This window comes from Mastacembelus armatus, chromosome 9 (assembly GCF_900324485.2).
Source record: "Mastacembelus armatus chromosome 9, fMasArm1.2, whole genome shotgun sequence".
NCBI lineage: Eukaryota > Metazoa > Chordata > Actinopteri > Synbranchiformes > Mastacembelidae > Mastacembelus > Mastacembelus armatus.
The window spans coordinates 17444109-17465512 of record NC_046641.1 but is presented as its reverse complement, the minus strand read 5'-3'; the positions used below and the strand labels follow the sequence as shown (position 1 = coordinate 17465512).

Sequence of the window (21404 nt, the reverse complement as noted above, 5' to 3'; positions counted from 1 at the left end):
AATGAAATAAAGAAAAACATGAGAGGGGGCTGGAGAAAGAATGCTGAATAGATCTGAGTTGTACTGACACATTAACTCTCCCTGTGGCAGGATTTCTCCCAAATTAGTATGTATGGCTTGTGTTTTATTTTCTCCTTGTGAACCTAAATGTGCATGTGTAAATGTCACATTTTTTCATCTACAGTATATGTGTGACTATAACTGTGCCAGTTAACTTTCTCTGAAATATTTTCAAATAAAACATCTTGGTCCCTTAAGCCTGAGCAAATAAGCAGCTCAGTGGGAGGATTGCATCCTTCATATTTCTCATGATGTATTATGTAGATAGGTACTGTTTTTCAGTGTATATATATATATATATATATATATATATATATATATATATATATATATATATATATATATATATATATATACATAGTTATATATATATAGTTATATATACTGTATAGATAATGCCACAGAAGATCACATCATTAAAGACAAGCGGGGTGGGGAAATTTCTGGTCCAGTGTCAACACTTATTCCTCTTCTTTGTCCTGTTTATCTTGTCTCTGATTTCACATCTTTTTTAGCATCTCCTTTTTGCCGTTTTTTTTTTCATCATGTGTTAAACAAATTCACATCAGGTTCATGTGTCTACATTCAAAAAACCCCCATTTGCACGAGTAAACTTAAGTGTAACCTACAAGCAGAGCAGAAAGAAGTCCCTCATTAGATTTGCACTCCTTTCTTTGGGCTTTCTATCCCAAAAAGGCACCGTGCCACAGAGTACCCCTGTTGAATCTCACACATTTGATATGTTATTCATCAACACCTTCCTCTGACCTTTCTTTGTCCTTCCAAAAGAGCATCTCAGTGTTTTAAAAAAATAATTTCTTCTTTCCTCTATTTCCCAGTTGTTAATCCCTTGCTTATCATGGCCTCATTTTCTGTAACTAAAAAAATGCCTTTAGTAACTGAAAGTTTTATTTATGTTGGCAATATAACATTTCAAGCTTCACGGCTGGTTGGTCCTGAAGCCCACAGTAGAGCATTTATGTTCCCATCTCAGAGTGATGGGGGAAAAGAAGGAATGCATCTCCTTGTAATATTAATGTAGTTATTGTGTTGTTGAATATCCATCTTCTGACTAAATCGAATATACTCCAAGGAATCAGTGAGTGACTTATCAGCAGCTGCATGATACCATTTGTCATCTGGCTTGCTGAGAAAGACCACTATTTAATGTTATGGAGACGTCATTGACAGTGTGAAAAAAGTATTGACTGTTGGTAGGAGGGGTCTCCAGTGAGCATAAGCATATGGCTCATCTCTTTCATACACATCAGTCCATTTAGTGGATGGGGCCATTGTCATCGTGGAAGAGACCACTCCCATCTATGAAATGTTTCATGAGAACCCAAACCATATCACTTCCCACCCCCCCGCCACCCCACACACCATAAACTTTGAAAATGTTTGAACTTTGTGTGTGTATGTGTGTGTTTGTATGCAGTTTTGTGATAAGTATAAGACCCCAAGAGAGAGTTTAAGCTATTGCTGTTGTTTGATCTGAGCTCCACAGAGTATCGTTGACTTTGTTTTTTCTTGTTAGGGTGTGTATGTCTGTTACTGTGCATATCTAAATATTCTAAGCTCAAATCCTTTCCTGCAGCATTTGCATGCGCACAGACACAGACACACAGTTGAAAGGCTAACATCAAAGGAAAGACACAGACACCAGCTCAAGTGAACCCCTTTGTGTGTGTGTGTGTGTGTGTGTGTGTGTGTGTGTGTGATGAGTAATTACTGTAATTATCAAATGACTAATCAGTATTGTAGACATACTGTGATTTCTTTTTTTGTCTTCAACTTCGTTTTCTCTTCAGTTTTACATAATCCTCATTGCACTGTTCCCATTTTCTCTTGCACTATCATTCTTTTTTTCCTTTCCATCTGCTTTCTTTCTGCACATTTTTCTCTTAAGTTTCTCTCATTTTACATCTGCAAATTACATTCTGTCTCCAAATTTCTTGCTCAACTTTCTACTTTTCTTCCTGTGTTTGTGTCTCTCTTGTCTTTAGCCGCTCAGCAGCCATACACAATGTGCTTCCGGGTCAAATTTTATCCCCATGAGCCAATGAAAATCAAGGAGGAGCTCACCAGGTAAAAACTAACTAGAGAGTGGATTGTTTATAAGTGACTAAGCAAGAAGGGATGGGTAAACAAAAGAACAAAACAGCTCTATCTTATATTTTCACAAGAACAGCTTTATTACATTTGTATAAAATAGCATATAAGGAGTGGTTCCAAAATTATATTTTAATAATGTTGTGTGTTTTCCACTCAATTCCACTCAATTTATTTTATTCTTATCTTTCCTAACCATACAATGTGCAGATATTGCAGAAGGCAAGCATTCTAATCTCTTGTATTCAGTATTAAATGTTATCCAAGGTTTCAAAGAAATGTCCTAGACTCACATTTCTGTCTGGCAGTAAGGTTGCAAAAAATCCCAAGTGTGTATATATAGGCTCTTTTGAAAGAACTGACCTTTAAGTAGGCTGTAAAAAGTGTCTGTAACCTGCTCGCTGATCACGCAGTGTACAGTTAAAATGCTGCTAACCTACACAGTAAATGAGAATGGCAACAAAATAGTGAGCTCAGCATTTTGTGTGTGTATAGACATAGATATTTATAGATATAGATATATGTTCTTTATCCACATATGTCTTCAATAAGCTTACAACTGAGGGTCAAACTGAACTTCTTGTTATTATAAACCAAGAAGCATGGGCAAGAGGGGTAGCTCATCATACAAAAAGGAAAATGGAGGACAAAATTAAATACAACTGAAAAGGTCATGTAAATATGGATAGCTGTGTTTTTTAGGGCAATTTGAAGAACATCCACGCAGCGACAGGCTGGCTCTATAAATAAAACTATTTAGCCACAGCAGCAGGCTTTTCACTCCATTCAATCTTTTATGATTTTCCTTCTGCTGCGTCTTTCACTCAAGTTCAAAAACAAGTTTAATGAGTCAGTTGACTCAGTGACGTCGTCTCCCCCCTGGAAACTCATCTGTATCCATGGCGACACATATTCATATAGTTTCAACACTGTTATCGTTTCTCCTCTCCTTGGCAACACAAGATTAGAAACTATCCACTATAGAAACTGTTTCCATAGTAACTACAGTACCAGTTGTTTCCATGGTAATATTTTGCCTGACTGTAGACCAAACAAATTTTCCATTTGTCATTTTCCAACATTTCATGTTTGCTTATTTGTCTTTTTCCTTAACTGTGTGCATGTGTTGTGCGTGTCCAGGTATCTTCTGTACCTCCAGCTGAAGAGAGATATCTACCATGGTCGTCTCCTCTGTCCTTTTGCTGAAGCTGCATATCTTGGAGCCTGCATTGTACAGGGTGAGATCCCAGACAATCATTATATTCTATCTTACTCTACAGGTATTTAAATATTTACTTTTTTAAAAACTTTTTCTCTCCCAACATTTCTGCAGTTTCGCTACTTTGAACAAATTGAAACCAATATTTGAATTATGTAGTTTACAGTATTTGATATATACATGACATGAGTGATGGGCTATGGCAGATAGATAAAAATGTCCCTGTTTTTTTGCTTTACAGTTTGCAATGCTTTAAGTTCAGTATTAATGGATTATATGTTTTGTTACTGAAAATTTATCTACAAGAGTCATGATAAAAATTTTTATGACAGCATGCAGACTCCATAGTTCACATGGTTTTTACAAGCAACCCTGACCTGTAGAAGTTATTTTCCTATTTAGAGCAATATTTCTGGATGCATAGCTCCATTTGTTAATATAGAGGAGTTGTATAGAGGTTATTGGAGTGGATGGTGAGAGTGGTCAACAGAGGCAACAAAATGACTGGTTTTGTTTTGGGGAAAGACTTTGATTCTAGTTAAATTTAATCTAGAGTGCCTAATCCAACCAGAAAAGCATCATAATGTTGTAGTCACTTCAAGTGGATATTGTATTTGTATCTGTTATTTTGGCTTTCTGTGAGCATTTTACTGACACATTCAATTTCAGTACCTAATTTAGACACAATTACGTTTCTTTTAAACTGTATTTTCTGTTGGAAAATGATTTGTTTACTGCAACCAGTTTTGATTTATTGATGTTAAATCTCCAAAACACTCAAGTTTTAGCTACGAGCTGGTGCAACTGGCTAAGAACTGACTGGTCTGACCTCTGCCTCATTAACTGGCAGCAAGTCATCGGAGTGGTGTTTGTAATCCTGTGTTTTAGACCACAGGATGTATATACACCACTGGGGAAAGGCTATGATGCTCATTAATTAGCAGTAGCAGTTTAACACTGAATCACAGTACAGAGCCACTTCCTTTTAACATGGATTAAGGAGGGGATTAGCTGAACTGTGTTTTGTAAATACACCCTTCTGACTGAAACACATATCTCTGAACTGTGCTAACAGTCTGATTGGCTCATATCCTCAGTGAGCAGAGTGTGACTGACTATCACAGACCCACAGTGTGCTTGCAGTGTATCATTGGGTGCTATGATTAATAAGGGCAGGTCCCACTTTGTCAGGGTGTTGATTATAGAGCTAGAGAATAAGTTGAGGATTACTGTTTAATTAAACTCCAGGCGAGTTTTTGATTTAACTTCTATTATGGCTGCTAATTAAGAATGAATTTAAGAGAGAAATTAGTGTCTTTTAGGACATTGTTGGGGATTCAGTGAGAAAAATATTTATCTATTAAGGTTATCAGCTCCTTATAAGTATATTTTCCTGCAGAAATAAAAATATGTAAGCCTACAAATCTGTTAGATCAAATGTTAAAGGAATCATACAACATTTTAAGGGGAAAAACAGATGAAAACATTGACTCAGTTCTCATATTTGTATCCCTGTTAAATATAAAAATGCGGCTTATAGCCAGTTAGCCTTTTTTTAACTTAGTGCTAAGATTGTAAACATATGAGAAATAGTTAAATATATAAATTCCCATAAAACCATTAATTTGTCATTTTCACGCTTCAGGTTTTTTATTAAATAAATGATACACAACATGCTGATTTGTGTGCTTTAAAGATGCTGATCCAGCTGCTACATAACTCTACACTATAACTAGAATAAGCAAGTTTACCAAAATATTAAAGGACTTACTTAAAACAGATAATCAAAAAGCCTGTTATCTCTCAGGACTCATGATTTACACAGTGGTTTCACCGTCTCCTTACAGCTGAGCTCGGTGACTACGACCCAGAGGAGCACCCGTCAGACTACATCAGAGACTTCAAGCTGTTCCCTAAACAGTCCCTCAAACTGGAGAGGAAGATTATGGAAATACACAAAAATGAGCTGAGGTAAAACAGAAGCATGTTTATGGAAGAGAGAGAGAGAGTGTGTGTGTGTATGTGTGTGTGTGTGTGTGTGTGTGTGTGTGTGTGTGTGTGTCTATCTAACAGCATTGTTTGTTGTCTGGAGTAGTGTCTTTCTTATGAGGTTACTATTTGATGTTGGTGACAAGCATGGATGCTCATTCCTGTAATCTGTGCTTTCAAAACAGGCTGCAGAGTCAATTTTCTGCTGTGCAGTCAATTCTGGCTATAACCAAAATGAGATGATACTTAGAGATTTGTGGTTCATTACATTACAGAAGGTATTTCACTTTGGATTCAGCTGCAAATAAATAAAAAATTAAATTAATTTGCAGAGGAATGAGCATGAATTATTTAAAACTTGGTTTAAACAGCTTGTTCGCTGCTAGTAGATATTCATAATTTCAATTTGGTGAGATTCAAACTTTACAGAGTGGATAGTGTGAAATATGAGCAGAAACCAGACCACTTGTGCTTTTCTACATGTGATGAGAGGCCCTGCTTTTGGTCCCCTGAAAACGGTTCATACAAACATGCTGCATGGCATTTTTTTCAAGAGTGAAATGAACCTTGTTCAAGAGAGAGATTGGCTGTTGAATAATAGCATGCAATACAAATCTGAAATGAAAGTCAGTTTTCTGACCTTAATGTAATAATATAAGTGAAAAAGATTAAAGTTGATGTCCCATTTGAGTCGTTAGGTCAGATAATATACAGTAACCACTGTATTATTTGTATCATTGCTGCAGCTCAGGAAGGGTGTTATGGGGTTTGTGACCGTCACACTTAAGAGCGATTATAGAACATCAAAGATAAATCCTTCATTTCCCACAGCACAGAGACAGATTATGCCAAGTGCCCTCAGTCTGCTCCGACTGACAGGATTACCAGCATGTAGATTAGTACTGAGCTGTAGAGAGAGACTTCAGGTATATGATTTTTTTCATTATTAGAAAATTCTTTAAGGCATTGAGGATCTTGCTCTACTTGCACACAGACAGATCTACAGTTTTAATGTTGATTTATACTTTGTATCTGTGTTCTCCATGAATAGCAGCATACACCTCTCAGTTTTTCTGCTTTGTAGCACACAGACTAAACAAGTAAAGCGTCGTCACTCCCACCAAACATGTGCCCTCTGTTAGTATATCTGTTTTTGCAAAATGTTGAAAATAATCAACTATGCTAAATGTAATCTCTTCTTCTTCTCTTCTCTTCTCTTCTCTTCTCTTCTCTTCTCTTCTCTTCTCTTCTCTTCTCTTCTCTTCTCTTCTCTTCTCTTCTCTTCTCTTCTCTTCTCTTCTCTTCTCTTCTCTTCTAGGGGCCAATGTGCTGCACTTGCAGAGCTGAATATGCTCCAACGGGCTCACTGCCTGGAAACGTATGGAGTTGACCCTCATCCATGCAAGGTAGACACTGTACACTTTCATTCAGCAGTTGTTGTTGTTATTGACAACTCTTTCTTAATGTTAGAAAATACCTCTGCCTGTATTCTGTGTACAATGTACTATACGTACATAGTACACATACATACTTTGAAACTTAAAAGTGTACACTCTACTTTCTACTGTGATGTAATTGCTGCTTATAGTTTTCTTGGTTTCTTGGTTATTGATTGTGAGAGACTGAGTGCTCTCAATCTGATTGAGAAAAGCAACATTTTACACCTTGTTATTGGCTCTTTATCACCCTCTAAGCAGCCAGATTGTGAAATAGGGGCACCCTCACTTGGACAGGCTTATCCAAGCATGCTAAGGAGATTAACGAGATATTTAAGATCTGTCTATTGGATAAGAGCCCCTTTTTTGTGCCACTTTTGTCAGTGGTGTTGTTTTTAATTTGGTTTTTGGTGCACATGATGTATGTTTGATGTGTATGTGTGCATTTGTTTTCAGGACTTTACAGGTTCCACAGCCTTTCTCGGGTTCACAGCCATTGGTTTTGTTGTCTTCCAGGGAAACAAAAGGATCCACCTTCTCAAATGGTACAAAATAGTCACTTCATTTTGAATATGAATCTGTAAGCATGGAAATTAAATATGTAAGCTCTATCAAATATAATAATTTTGCTTCTGTTCGTCCATATCAACTCAAATGGAGCTGAACGCGATATTCACAAGACACAATTTAAAATAATTATCTTTAGTTTTAGTTGTCATTGCAGAGCTTTCTTCCCTTGCAAGCATCACAGTTCTTGTACAAATGACTCATAAGATATTTAAAATTTTAATATACAGCATATTAGAGTAATTTGATAAATCTCCTACAGGATATGCTGTGATGTTTTAGTTAATATTGTTGTTGGTACATGTATTTTATGTCATGACTTTATGAGCATTAACAGAAAAAACAGTACCAGCTTAGAATTTAGTTTTTCTTATTTAGCCTATTGTTAACCCATGCAGACATTTGAAAATGTAGAACATTGTGCTTCTTCATAGGGCAGATGTCAGCAAGCTGAAGTTTGAAGGGAAAACTTTTTACGTCATTGGGATTCAGAAAGAGGTGAGTGTAGCTTTTCATCCAAAAGGTTAAAGATGGGAAACAAAATGTGCTGTATAGTTTTATCCATGATGATGATGAATTGTATAGTCTTATACTAAAATCATCATCATCATGATGGTGGATGTGTTTAGGTCCCATTTGTGGTGTTCAGTGCTTCTGGAAAATAGATCATCACTTTGATGTAGATTCACAGATACTCTCTGTGTTCATTTTGATTCAGTTAGTGATTTGGTTTTGACCTCTGAGTGTGTTGGACATTTTTTTGGTATCTTTCCTTTTTTCCTTCTTCCTTTCCCTTTCTTCACCTATGTAATGTTTCCATCTGAAAATGTGTTATGAAAATGATCTGTTTGTCTATGTAATCCTGTCCACCATCACACACACACTGTGTATGTGTGTCACTGTTTCAGATCTCCTTAACAGACAGGATTCACTGTAACAGGATGGTGGGTGTGTTACAACTAACCTCCTCACTCACATGATGTGTTGACTGTGGCCCAAATATGAGACTCCTTTATTATTTTCATATTAGAACATGCCCAACATCTTTGATAAATATATGTTATATGACATCTTTCCATTTAAAATATTTGAACAGGTGTCTTGCATTTGGGACATGTTTCATGTGTATGTTTGGTGTTTGTCATCCAGTCTGGAGCTGTGGTAGATTCTGAGAAACAATTTTGGTGATTTATACCTCACGTGTATATACTGCCTTCATTTTTCAAGAACTACAGCTGACTGTGCCTCATATCTCTGTTTGACTGACACATTAACTCAATTCAGTCATAGGTGCCAAAAAATAGTCACTAATGTAGTTGTAGTATGGTTGCACGTTAATCTACCAGTCAGCCAAACAGTCTCATAACTGTGCTTTTCATTACAGAAGCTTAAACCAAACAACTTAACTCATTTGTCTGCCTGTTTGTCTGTTTGGCAACTCATGAGTGGCTGAAGATGCAGTTTTATCTTTGTGTTTCTGTCTCTTCTCTCTGTGTGTTAACATAGTCATCAATGGTGAGTAAATAAGAGCAACAATAGTAGCACAAAACACCCTTGCACTGCTATCCTCAATTTAATGCCTCCCCCCAAAGCCCTGTCCTCACCTCACTTTATGACCAGAGAAACCTTTTTCATCATTTACTGTGTTCATTGGTTGTCCAGTGTTTTTAGTTTCACATATTTATCCCAATTTTTTGTCAATTAATTCAATCACAATTTCAATAGTTTTTGGGATATATGTGCAGTTGTTGTGACTCTATAAGGTAAATTTTTGCCCTATTCTGTCTAAATTAATATTGCTATCCTGTACAACTATTCCCCATAGGCACATTAAATTAAGTTCCATACCTCCACTATCAGTAAACTATAGATTATGCAGTATTATCATGTATTATCTATAACTATGTCCATGTCATGTATCGCAGATCAGACACTGTATTGACAAATTTGATTTCTTTGTTATGACTGTGCTGTTAATAGTGTGGCTGTGTGAGTATCTATGTATTTTATGATTTCACTGCATGAGTTCACTCTTTGCCCTCACCAGTGTTATTTAACTTTACTGTCCCAGTTTGGTTTGATGGCAGCTTTTCATGACTTTATTAGTATAACACTTGCTCAAAATGTCATTTAGACAGTGGATTATTTATTGTATTGTGTAACTTTCGCCAGACTCCTTTTTGTTTAGTTTACTATTGTCTCTGTTTCTAATGTTTAATTCAAATGGTTTTAACATTTCAACAGGGAATAACAGTTAAAAACTACCTTGCAAATTAGTGTACCACTAAAGTTATTTCTGTAAATGCTGTTACACCTACACCCAGTTTAGCTGATACTATAGTATGTTTTTATCCTGATAGTTTGATTATAAAATGTCGTGTTTTTAAAACCCTTTTGCATGTCAGTCAAAGTGGCCCCAAAGACTAATAAGCTTGGACTACAGCATAAGACAACGATCATAATATTTTAACAAGCAGTTCTGGTACTTTCACATGCTTGCGACCAACCACACATGTCCACTGCATCACATGTGTGTAAATCACAACTACATATCGAATATATAACTGATGTTCAACACTAAGGGGGCTGAGCAATATAGCTGACTAAGAAGCCTTATGAAAAAGAACAAACTGAATCAGTGCACAGCTTTTCTGGACTGATTTAATGTCACAATCTTTTTTTTTTTAAATTAAATTTATTGATACGGGCTACCATGGTTGTTACTGTTTTACCGTAACTCGTGATATTGATCTCACAATTTCCTCACTCCCACCAACCCTTGTTGCTGAGCAGCATTGATCTGGTAGCTCATATTACCAGACAAACAGGAGAGAAAACTAGACATTTACGGGAATATTTCCCTCCTCCTCCTCCTCCTCCTCCTCCTCCTCCTCCTAGTCCATAAAGACCTACGTTCTGCGAGCTACAGGCCATTGTACTGCCGAACGCTGTGGCCACCCTAATCAGTCTTGCATCTTGCTAACCTTGTGGCTTTGGGTCAGCATTTTTGCACAACCCCCTCTCACTGTGTTCAGCACTTCTCTTGTCCTCATTCATATATCTTTTGGTAATCTAATTTCTCATCCTCTGTACCTTTCTCTCTGTCTGTCTTTGTCCTTTTCTGTGCAGAAGAAACTGGTGTTGACATTTCACACTTCGACCCCTGCAGCGTGTAAGCATTTATGGAAGTGCGGGGTGGAGAACCAGGCTTTTTACAAGTGCGTCTGATATGCAGTTACACTGTGACACACACATAATTTACTTAGCTGGTCTTTAACTCAGAGATAGTTGACACTGTACAGCATCATTACAGCCCAAAATGTTGCCTTCACCTAAATAAAGAGGATAAACATATATTAGCATTGTTGCTTATCAACATTACCAGTATTCAAGATGGAACAGATATAGGAGGTGTCTGTATAAAGCTAATTATATGTATTTATTTTGAATTTGTTTTCTACCTGGTTGTAGCTGTTTGTTCTTTTTTCTGTTTAGTGCTTAGATCTGGCTTAAATTTGGTTCCCTTCATGTTTAGCTTTTGCTTTTTTTAGCACATAATCACCTCTATTCACCTTATTTTACTGCCTCTCTGTGGTACCGCTACACTATGCTGTCGTCTTTCACTGGGGAGCAGCTGATTGCTCCAAGGCCGCTGTGTGACTGTGTGTCAAGAATGGAAACAGGCTTGGGGTGACACTGAGTTCACTGTTGGGGAGGAAACAGGCTTAGGGTGGAGGTGAATGTCCGATATTACACTTAAGCTTGTGGTCATGGGGAATACAAGGATGCAGACAAACAAAATAAATGACAGCAGCTCATGTGTCTCAGAGAGGTGGACAGCAGAGGAGTGGATGTCATCTCAGTTGCCAGACAAATATCAGAGCTCCTTAATCAAATCAGAGTGAATTGAGTTTGTAAATGGCAGCCAAGCAGACAGACACACAGACACACACACACACACACACAGACACACACACGCACGCACACACACACACACACACACACACACACACACACACACACACACACACACAGAGCAGCACTCTGGCACCACCTTTGCTGCTTCTTAGTTTCACAGGTTTAATGATCCTGAACCAAACATTAAAGTTTGTCCTGCACCATAAACTTTTAAAATTGTACACCTTGAATCACCTTGATCTTCTGCTTCCTAAGAGGTGACTTTGTCCACATAAAGTCACCTCCAAGCAATCACTACTGCTGCATTACCTATGAGGTTAAAGTTGATGATTTGTGGTAAGAGTTAAAGTTACAGGCATAAACAAAACCCCATGAAAATGGAGTGTTTCAGTGTTTGTGCTTTACATGCTTTGTGATAATGATGTTATTTTTCTCTTTTGGTTTCTTCCCCACTCTCTCTGACAGGTGTGCAAAGTCAAGTCAAATAAAGACAGTTTCTAGTAGTAACATCTTCTTCAAAGGTAGCAGGTTCAGATACAGGTGAGAGTTAATTTTCTGAGTGTGTGTGTGTTTGTAGAGAATACAATGACAGGACAAATTTGTCTATAAAATATATGCAGTGTCTTTAAAGGAAAAGAGTGGGATATACAATACAGTATATATGTTATGTTGGAATTTAACCAAACACATATAAAGTCTGATTTAACCACTTGTTGATAACATCATTTAAATTCAAGTATATTCTACTAAAGTAGCAAAAATCAATGCACTTCCTGAAATAATGAGACGTTGCCCAACCCACTTTTATATATCACTTCTATGTACTCATTTAAATTATGCTGCGTTTCCTCTTTGTACTTCAGCATGCCCTGCTCAGTGTTGGTTTCAGTGATTTACTGAGCTTAATATCACAGGAAATCCTCTATAAATGTGTGTTGTTGAAGCCATGTTAGGCTTGATTTCCCTGAGACAAAGCTCTTTAGCAGGCTTACACTTCAGTCTGCTTCCTTTCATCAGCTGGCTGAAGCAGTGTGGTTTAAGGGCTCAGTGATAAATAATAGCATGTGGCGTTTTTTCTGAAATCATGGAGTTGGTCGTTTGTGCAAATGTAGCTCACAAACCAAGGCAGTAAATTTATTTAAATCTAAATTGTGTTGCTGATTCCAGCATTTTCCAGCACAAACATACATTTACCAGCATGCAGTATTGATGTGACTGTTCCCATGGTTATCAAGTGCATGTCTACCACCCCAGATCTTTCATTTCACCCTCTAATTTATGGCCTAACCATAAATCTCAGCAACAGTAGACTAATGGGTAGATGGCAGAGCCCACTGTCTTGAAATTGAGCAGTCAGAGTTCAGAAAGTCCATTTCTTCAACAATCAGACTAATGGAGCTGCAGACTCTGCTGTCAGGGACCTGCCTGTTCAGCAGAAACTGAAACTGATCATTAGCAACAACTGCAAATTATAAATTGCAAATGCCAAAAAATTACAGATTCTTCAGTTCTGACAATAAACACACTTAGACACACTCATGATTATTCCTGTCATATACCAATTTTAGCAGCTTTGAATTTCAATTTCAAAATAGATTTTAAGAGCTCTTCTTTGGTCTCTCAGAAGCCTTACCACAGGTAGTGAGGCCTCATGCAGGTCTGTTTTAGTTCTAAAATGTTGATTTAAAGCAAGAAGTCGTTGATTTTTTTTTTTGTGGACGTGGTTGCACACTAATCACCTGTCAGTATTCTTTGCAGCTTTCGGTTGATGTTTCAATGCATTTTTATCTTGTAAAGCTCTTCAAATTAAAGAAATTTCACCCCCATCTCTTTCTTGCAATGAATGTGTGTTTCTCCTTGTTAGTGGAAGGGTAGCCAAGGAGGTTATTGAAGCCAGCTCTAAGATTCAGAGAGAACCACCAGAGGTGCGCAGGTAAGTGACAAATCCCTCACACAGTTACAAAACACAGAAATTAAGTTATCTGCTTTCTTCTTCACAGTGTTACCCTTCTGTTGTGGGATATAAACGTTTAATCATCCATTTGTGGAAAAAGTGTAAGGAAAGATGTGAAAATATTTTGTCAGTATGGAAGACAGTACACACGCAGTACACTGTGTAATGCTTAAAGCAGTCAGTGTTGTGTTGATAATTGTGTTTTCAGAGCCCAGTTTGGCCAGAGTCGAAGTTTTAACTCTCTGAGCCATAAAAACCTCATCATGAACATGGAACCTCTGGTACCTGCACTGCCCTCCACCATTGAATATGAAGAGATGACCACAGACAATGGTAAGATATCGCTTACTCTCCACACACACAAACAGACACACTCCCAGGCCCTCCAGCCACAAACCTCTGGAAAGTCACATGGAATCTCCCTTGTGTAGGATGAGGCACATACACAATGTTCATAGTGTTAATTGAGCAGCTGAGGCTTCTATCCTTCCATCAGCCCTGTCCCTCTTGAGAGCACAAGCACAGCATCCTAAAATTACCCTTTCCATGATCTTCCCTAAGGATACCACCATGCCTCTGTGTCTCTGTGTGTTTGACTTACGCATTTTGCAGAGGAAAATACACTTTGTGAAATCAGTTAGAGTTAGAGCCATTCACTGTTCTTGAAAAGTCAACAAGAAGTTATTTGTTCAGCTTAAATAAATCTGTTCTGTTTATGTGCTTCTATGTTTCTGTGAGCACAGCATTGTATTTATTTATTTATTTGTGAATGGCTTTTTTTGAATGTTCAGTTGTTGTATTGTAGAACTGAAAGTCTGGCTGCATGAAAAGCATGTTCTCCATACACAGTTTCATTAACAGCAATTTAAGTGAGGCCTGTATGTACAGTGCTTTGTGTATGTGTAATCCATTTTTTAAAGCAATATTTCCCTTTAGAAACTGTATATGCAGTGATATAAATACATTTTCGGGACAAATTTTGGGATATAGAAGCCTAACCCAAACAGATTTATAATGCTGTTTCATGGGTCTGTTCTTAATAAGTTCCTAGGAATTAGGTAGGGAAATAAAATTATTTGCTACAGAGAAAATCTCCAGTTAAACAAAAGTAAATATTCATTATTAAACACTTGCTGTTCAGCTAATGTGCACAAATAACTAGAGGACTCTGGGAAACCCCTGCAACTGAAGCTGAAAATCAACCAATTAAACTCTGTCTAATGCCCTGTAATATGTCCCATAAAAAATAATACCAATGTGGTGAGGTGTGTAAGGAGGGTGCTTACACGTCAGGCTATTTTAGTTATCCTGTTGACACCTGGCTCACAGCTCTACTTGGATCTGTTCTGTTTCCATGAGAGGACAGAAGAAGAGAAGGGTTTGTTATTCCCATTATGGGGCGATGTGGCTGAACAGAGCAACACTGCCCAAGAGAAAACCCATTGAAGCAGCACAGAATAGTTGGTATTTTAAGGCTTTTTTCCCTAGGACACCACCATCCCACAGTAGATTTATGTAGTCCATAAAAGGTACTCACACCACTGTGGGTTTTAATGTTTATCTTGTGCCTTTTTTTCCATTTCATCACTGTTCTCTGTCAATTTTCCCCTCTGTTATTAATCCTGACACTCTCAACTTCGACCTGCTATCTGGTTGAAGCATAAATCTTGTAAGGGGGAAGAAAACAGGTTGAGAAGTATGGAGTGTAAGGTTACACAAGACAATAAGAGAGCTGTGGGTGGGCAGAGAGGAGGGAAACAAGAAGAAAGGGACTGTGGGGCTGAGTGAATACATGAAGGATGAATTGTGCAGGAGGAAGGTGTGTGTGTGTGTGTGTGTGTGTGTGTGTGTGTGTGTGTGAGAGAGAGAGAAAAACAACAGGAGGAAGTAAGGGTGAACGTGAGACAAATGGAAGGTCATATTACAGAAGAAATGGAAAATTAAACAATGAAATTGGAGAAAAGACACAAGTAATTTTTTGAGTGGTTAGGGCTTAGGTTTAGTTTCAAAAACAAAGGGGAAGCAAAGTTTTATAAAACCAAAATATAATAACAAAACTATTAATAACAAAACTTCTTAAATTAAAAAAAAACTGTCTAATCATTAACATGTGGTGATCATATTGAAAACCATGCTTTCATAAATAATGTTAATTCATCATAATAATCAGATATACTTTAAGTGTTAATGCACTAACCTGACATGAAATTAGCTGTAAGACAGATAATGTTGTAAATGCATCTTTTTGCTAAGAAAAGAAAAGAACAAGATCACCCAGAGTAAGTGACAAAAAGTGAAAAACAAAACCTTTTCACCTTTACCTGCAATACCTGGTGGAAGCTTTAAAGGAAGAGAACAGAGGAGTAAATGTAATTTACTATGCTCATATTACTGTTTTGTCCTATAAGTATTTGCTCCCTTTCATTGCTTTAGGACCCTTTATAATAGACAAATTCAAGCATACTTTTACTGTTTTTGTAACTCACAGGTCAGAGTTCCACTGTTCAACTTTGACTGAGCAGATGAATTTGCTCTGCCAATAGAAACATGAATGTACTGTGTAGTTCATAAATCAAACTTCCAAAACTAGATTTTAAAAAATGAGCTGTTGATGTTTCTTATATACCCTCACTGGAAATGATTACCTTGTAGAATGATATCACCACCTTGGAAAGGGTTTGTTGCCACCAAGTCCTATCCTTGCTGTATTGTATCTCATCCTTCTTCCATCCAGGATCCATCCCATCCACCAATGTTCAGCCCTTTTCTTATTCTTTCCCCTTTCATTCACACCTTTTTTCACCTTTCTCACCTTCATTCATTGATGCACATCGACCCAAGCTGAGGTTTGTAGGCCTATTCAGAGTCTTACAGTTGTGCCATTACTCTCTTCAAACTGTTGATGGTCTTCTTCTCTCTCTCACACCTCATTTGACAGTTTACAGTCATCCCCACCCTTCCTCTGTCTCTCCACTTCTTCCTTGCTCTCATCCCATTTAGAGGAAAATCAATTCTGTCTTGGCTCAGGGTCAAAGAGCTGCAGCATTAACCAGTCTCAGATGTCTCAGTTGGTTAGTTTGGGAGGGGCAGGAGGTAGTCATCAAATCCAGGGCCTCCTGCACCAGGATACAGGCAGAGTAATGACACAAGATTCAATCTGAGAATGACTTGTTTCCTGCTGCAACTCATGCTCATTTGAGTTAGAAATACAAAACATTTCAGTTGTTAGTTGTTGCAGCAGTATAGGGTTAATCATAAGCCAGTGTTTTTACTGACTTTATCGATCAGATTCAGTCAACCAGAAATGACCAATATTTGCGAAATGACAATGTAGATGACTGTGCTTTGATCTACAACCAGTGACTAAAAGCCTTCAGTGGATTAAATCTTAAAGTTATTCAAAACACAGAACAGCCTTTTGCTATGCACAGATATGAACTTCCTTTCTTTTTAAAGAGCAATATTTTACAGCCGGTGAAGTAAGGTTAATACTTCAAATGAACAAAGTGCTCTTACAGAAAAGCTGTCAGACAATGTCTAAAAGAAAAGTGTTTGTACATGTTCTGAATGGCTACATTTGAAGTTATTATAGAGAAAGTGGCAAGACATGATGAATCATACAAACTTGGATCACAGCATTTATATTCTGTTTTTCCTTGAGGGTATTCATGGCGTTACAGAACTACAGTACTTATAAGAAGAATACAAAAAGAAAGCTCTAGGGGAAAGTTCAAATCCTACTTTTTCTTATCTCAGCACACCAGTCGCTCAAGTCCTCTTTCTTAATTCATTACATAAAATGCTTTTGTGAGTTTTTTTGAGTGCCACACCTTGAATGCAAGGAAATAATATCCAAAATATGGATTATGATCAAATAGGGATAAATGATCTGTTATGATGGAACTCTAAGTGCTTTTGCTTGCAGGCGTGGCCAGACGATTTTTTACATACAGTACAGTACGGTGCGCTTGTTTTGAGTATGACCCTACCCCCACCTTTAAACGGCTTTAAGGATGCAGCTGCAAGGACTTTGGGATAAAGTGTCCCCGAGATGGTCTAGGATCACTGTCTATATTCAGAGTACTAATCTCATCCATTAGAGTGGAAACAGGAAGCTAACCCAAGGTCAGTGATGACCTTGTTGTGTTTGTAAAGACTGTCCCCTTCCCATCCATCTAAATCCATACACACATTTGTCATGTTTTGGCTGGGGCTCATGGATGTTTGATGGGGATTATGCATTTGAGGCTTCATCCAGACTCCTGCCAGAACAGGAACTTGTGGGAATTTGGGAATCTTCTTTCTTCAACCAAACATTAGTGTCACGTTCAGTTCATGTTAGTGCTATAATTTGTACTGTGTCAGTCCACATTTGCTTGTCTATAAAAGAAAAAAAATAGCTCAGAGTGAATGAAGTCATTGCTGGAGTGTAACATATTTATTTAGACCAAAACTGAAATAAACACATGTGATAGTAGGAAAAGAGAGATAAAGAAAGAGTTAGAGAGAGGAAAAGAAAGTGATCCCCATCCTTCCCTGGGCCAGGCCTAATCAGAGTTAGATTAGCTGCCCCTCTGCAGTCAGGACCACCTGGTTATATATAGAAATAACAGTTTGGGCCTGATCCTCCGCTAATGCCCCTCCACTCTTTGCGAACATTGATGACATTCACAGGAGGGCCCACCATGTCTGTGTATCAGAGAGAGAGAATGTGTCTGATGTGTGTCTCTCTGTCTCTCTCAGTGTGTATGTATAGGGGTGTGTTTGTACCCATCACAGCCTCAGTGCTCTGTTGGCAGCCTGGTCAGTTAGGGTGTGATGGTCCTGCTGGGACAGCTGGTGCGAGGTTTGTTGTCAGACTGAACAATGGAGTTCCTTGAGCACAGAAATGGCAGTGATGTTGGAGGCAGCCTCATGCAGAGTAGTCTTGAGATGGGAGTTAGTGACCAGCCCAACGTACACGACACCCAGAACTGTGGGAGCCAGGGACCAGATATGAACCCCAAGAGCGTGGAGGGTGAGAGGATTGAGGAGGCACAGACTGGACCTCTTGAGGTTTTTCACCCACGGGAGGCTACAGACGAGAGGGCGTCATCAATAATGGTTGCAGAGGCCTTGAGGTGCCAGGTGAAGATAACAACACGTCGTAGCCTCCATCTACGTATAGCCAATCATACGGCACGGGACATTTATGTACGCCTTGTGGGGCATGAGGGACGCGTTACTGAAACCGACACTGGACAACAGAGAAATGCACTGGAACAGAGTAAGATGTAGTAGAAAGGCAAAAATACATCTAAGGCGAACATGTAGCATGGACAGTGTAGTACATCTTTTTTCCAGTGTTTACAGTGTTATTTTAGTTGTCAGTCCTCTAAATTGCGTAGATTGCATGAAAACTGGAGCCACAGGTCTTTCTGTTTTCTCACTGTGATGCAGTTTTAAATATGTTTTTCTATCCAACCGAGATGTAAACTGAAATTAAATGTATGAGCAAGTTTAGTTCTGTAGTTGGGTAGTCAAGTCTGTTGTGGCAACCGCCTGGTTCAAACTGTTAGCGTAATCTATCAAACATCCTGAGCCTTTTAAGAGACCTCTTTAGTGTGTGTGCATGTATGTGTGTATCAGCATGCACACACACCCATTTGACTGACCACACTATGTGTTGAAGTAGCTGCTCCTCAATGCTTTGTGCTCTTAAGAACATAATACTTAACAGTGTAACACAATTACTTGACATGCTTTGTTTTTTGCCTGGATGTGTAAAATACAGAGAGAGAGGTGGCAAACAGATTTCTAGTGGAACTACAGGCTGAAGGATTCAGGAAGGATTTGAAATATTTCAGTGGCAGTTTAATGAGTAGACAGACTGCATGGAAGTGCCATACACAAGAGCTGCTACTACAGTGAATAAGCAGCTTAAATGTTGATTTTTATGCTTTTACCATAAATATGATTTAGATTTAGAACAGCATTTATTACATGAAAAAGTTCAGAAACAAATGCAGACATTTCGATAAATATTTCCAAGGCAAACAAGATGACTATCATATCTGGGTTTTTTGTTGCTTTATTATATCATTTGTGGATGTTTGGTAGCTGCATGCTCTGGTTTTCTGTTTCTGTTTGAAATGTGTTTTTAGCAATATGTAAAACAGTTGCAGCAGATTGGCCCTTCGCTTCCTGGCTTCGTTTTGTAGTACCCTGGTTGATGAATGTCTGGCTGTTATGTCCTTGATCTAACACTGACTCACCAGATTTAAAGATGATGTTTAACAGCTGATCATCTTAGCCTCTTCTTCCACTTGAAACTTTGCAGTGATAACATAAGAGGGTATTCCAATCTAATAAAAGGTGCCCAAAGAAATTTAAATATAAATTTTGACATTGTAACACTGTTAAAACAAACATACAACCATGGAGTGTAGTGGGTCATTTAACTTTATACCACCTTTCTAGTAGAGTTTTTAAAAGACAATGAGATGAGAGGACTTCAGGAGCTTTGTGTGTAATTTCATTTGAGATATCTATCACACTTAGAAGAACAGAGTAATTAGTTCAGTATTTTAAATCCATCCATTTTCTATACCTGCTTATTCCTAATTAGGGTCACAGGGATCAGCTGGAGCCTGTCCCAGCTGTCTTTGGGTGAAAGACAGGGGTACACCCTGGACAGGTCACCAGTCCATCACAGGGCCACATAGAGACAAACAACCTCACACACTCACACTCACTCCTATGGGCAATTTAGAGTCACCAGTCAACCTGACATACATGTTTTTGGACTGTGGGAGGAAACTGGAGTACCTGGAGAAAACCCACACAAGCACAGGGAGAACATGCAAACTCCACACAGAAAGGCCCCTACTGGGTTTCGAACCAGGAACCTTCTTGCTGTGAGCCACCATGCCACCCCAGTTTTATTCATTCACACATACACAGTTCTACAGATAAATATACTTTGTGGTGTCTGGGTGTCAATGATGAGGTTGAATGACAAAGATAAATTGATTTGTCAGCACTGGCATATGGGGAAACCCTGTGTGTGAACCCCGTGTGTGTGCGCGCGTGTGCGCTGGCCACGCAGGAATCTTGCACCTTGGAGTGTGAATCATTTCATCTGAGGGCAGGTTTGTATCTGAGCCAGTGGGACAGAAAGCAGATGGTTAAATAGGAAAACAGCAGCAGTAGAGTAACTGCTGTGTTGTATGTGTTTTGTGAATATTCGTGTGTATATTTATTTTTATTTATGATTTATTTATGATTATTTTCACACCACATTCACACTCTTTAGTTTGTTGTTCTGTTCCTGTGATTTTTCTTCTGCTTTTTCTTTCCTGTTTATCGAGTGTAATACCTCCCTCTTTTTCCTCACTCTTAGGCTTTTTGCTGACTCTGTTTCCATGGTAGCTGTCACCACTTGCTCCACAGATGTTCTTGCTCCTTGTCCTTTAATTTCTCTAATCTTATATCTCTTTTGATAAAAGGATCCAAAAGAACATTGTGATGCACAGCTTCATGGCAAACACCTACAGTACTTTACCAGTATATTCTTGGATATTTCAACCTTTCTTAAACATGCAACGAAGATGATAAACACACAGAAATTACTTTTTTTTGGTTAATGTATGATTGACTTGAGTATGTCTCTTTTTGTTCATGCACTAGTCAATAGGAATTGAGTCATTATTATGCAATGAAACATACTGTAAGTTAAATATTGATTACTCTCTCTAGCTTTTAGCTTTCTTGCGTGTGTGTGTGTGTGTGTGTGTGTGTGTGTGTGCGTGCGTGTGTGTGTGTGTGAGATCACGAGATAGAGTCTGGATTAGAGAGGTGTTGACAAGCTGAGTCATACGTCACTAGACATTTACCCCTGGGCTCCTACTTACATAGCAGGAGGACAGCTGTGCTTATTTTTACCATTCCCACATGTGAACACACACACACACACAGACCCTTAGCACAGAGCCTTTTCACCCCTCTGTTTTTAGGCTGTGTCACATCAGCAGGAATGACTGTTTCATTGCAGCACTCTTTTGTTTTAACTCAGATAGAAAGCAGCATGCATGAAAACACCGTTAAAACACGATCATGAAGTTGGTCACTGCCTAAACTTTTCTCCCACAGTCTGTGTCCCCTCCTGACA

General features: G+C 38.3%; 1 protein-coding gene across 4 annotated transcripts in view; it reads left to right on the top strand.

Annotated features, from left to right (window-relative positions):
• frmd3 (FERM domain containing 3) overlaps positions 1-21404 on the top strand; it is a 42573-nt gene that overhangs the window by 17109 nt on the left and 4060 nt on the right. The window contains exons 1-11 of one of the 4 annotated variants that reach the window (XM_026322044.1): positions 1564-1731; positions 2067-2148; positions 3313-3410; positions 5239-5362; positions 6699-6786; positions 7273-7361; positions 7818-7881; positions 10513-10601; positions 11767-11841; positions 13166-13234; positions 13464-13588. In XM_026322044.1, the coding sequence (XP_026177829.1) occupies positions 2087-2148; positions 3313-3410; positions 5239-5362; positions 6699-6786; positions 7273-7361; positions 7818-7881; positions 10513-10601; positions 11767-11841; positions 13166-13234; positions 13464-13588 (883 nt within the window). In that variant the 5' untranslated portion in view covers positions 1564-1731; positions 2067-2086. Of the gene's footprint in view, positions 1-1563; positions 1732-2066; positions 2149-3312; positions 3411-5238; positions 5363-6698; positions 6787-7272; positions 7362-7817; positions 7882-10512; positions 10602-11766; positions 11842-13165; positions 13235-13463; positions 13589-21404 lie in introns of those variants that run through there. The other 3 variants (XM_026322041.1, XM_026322045.1, XM_026322042.1) reach the window with 3 other exon arrangements.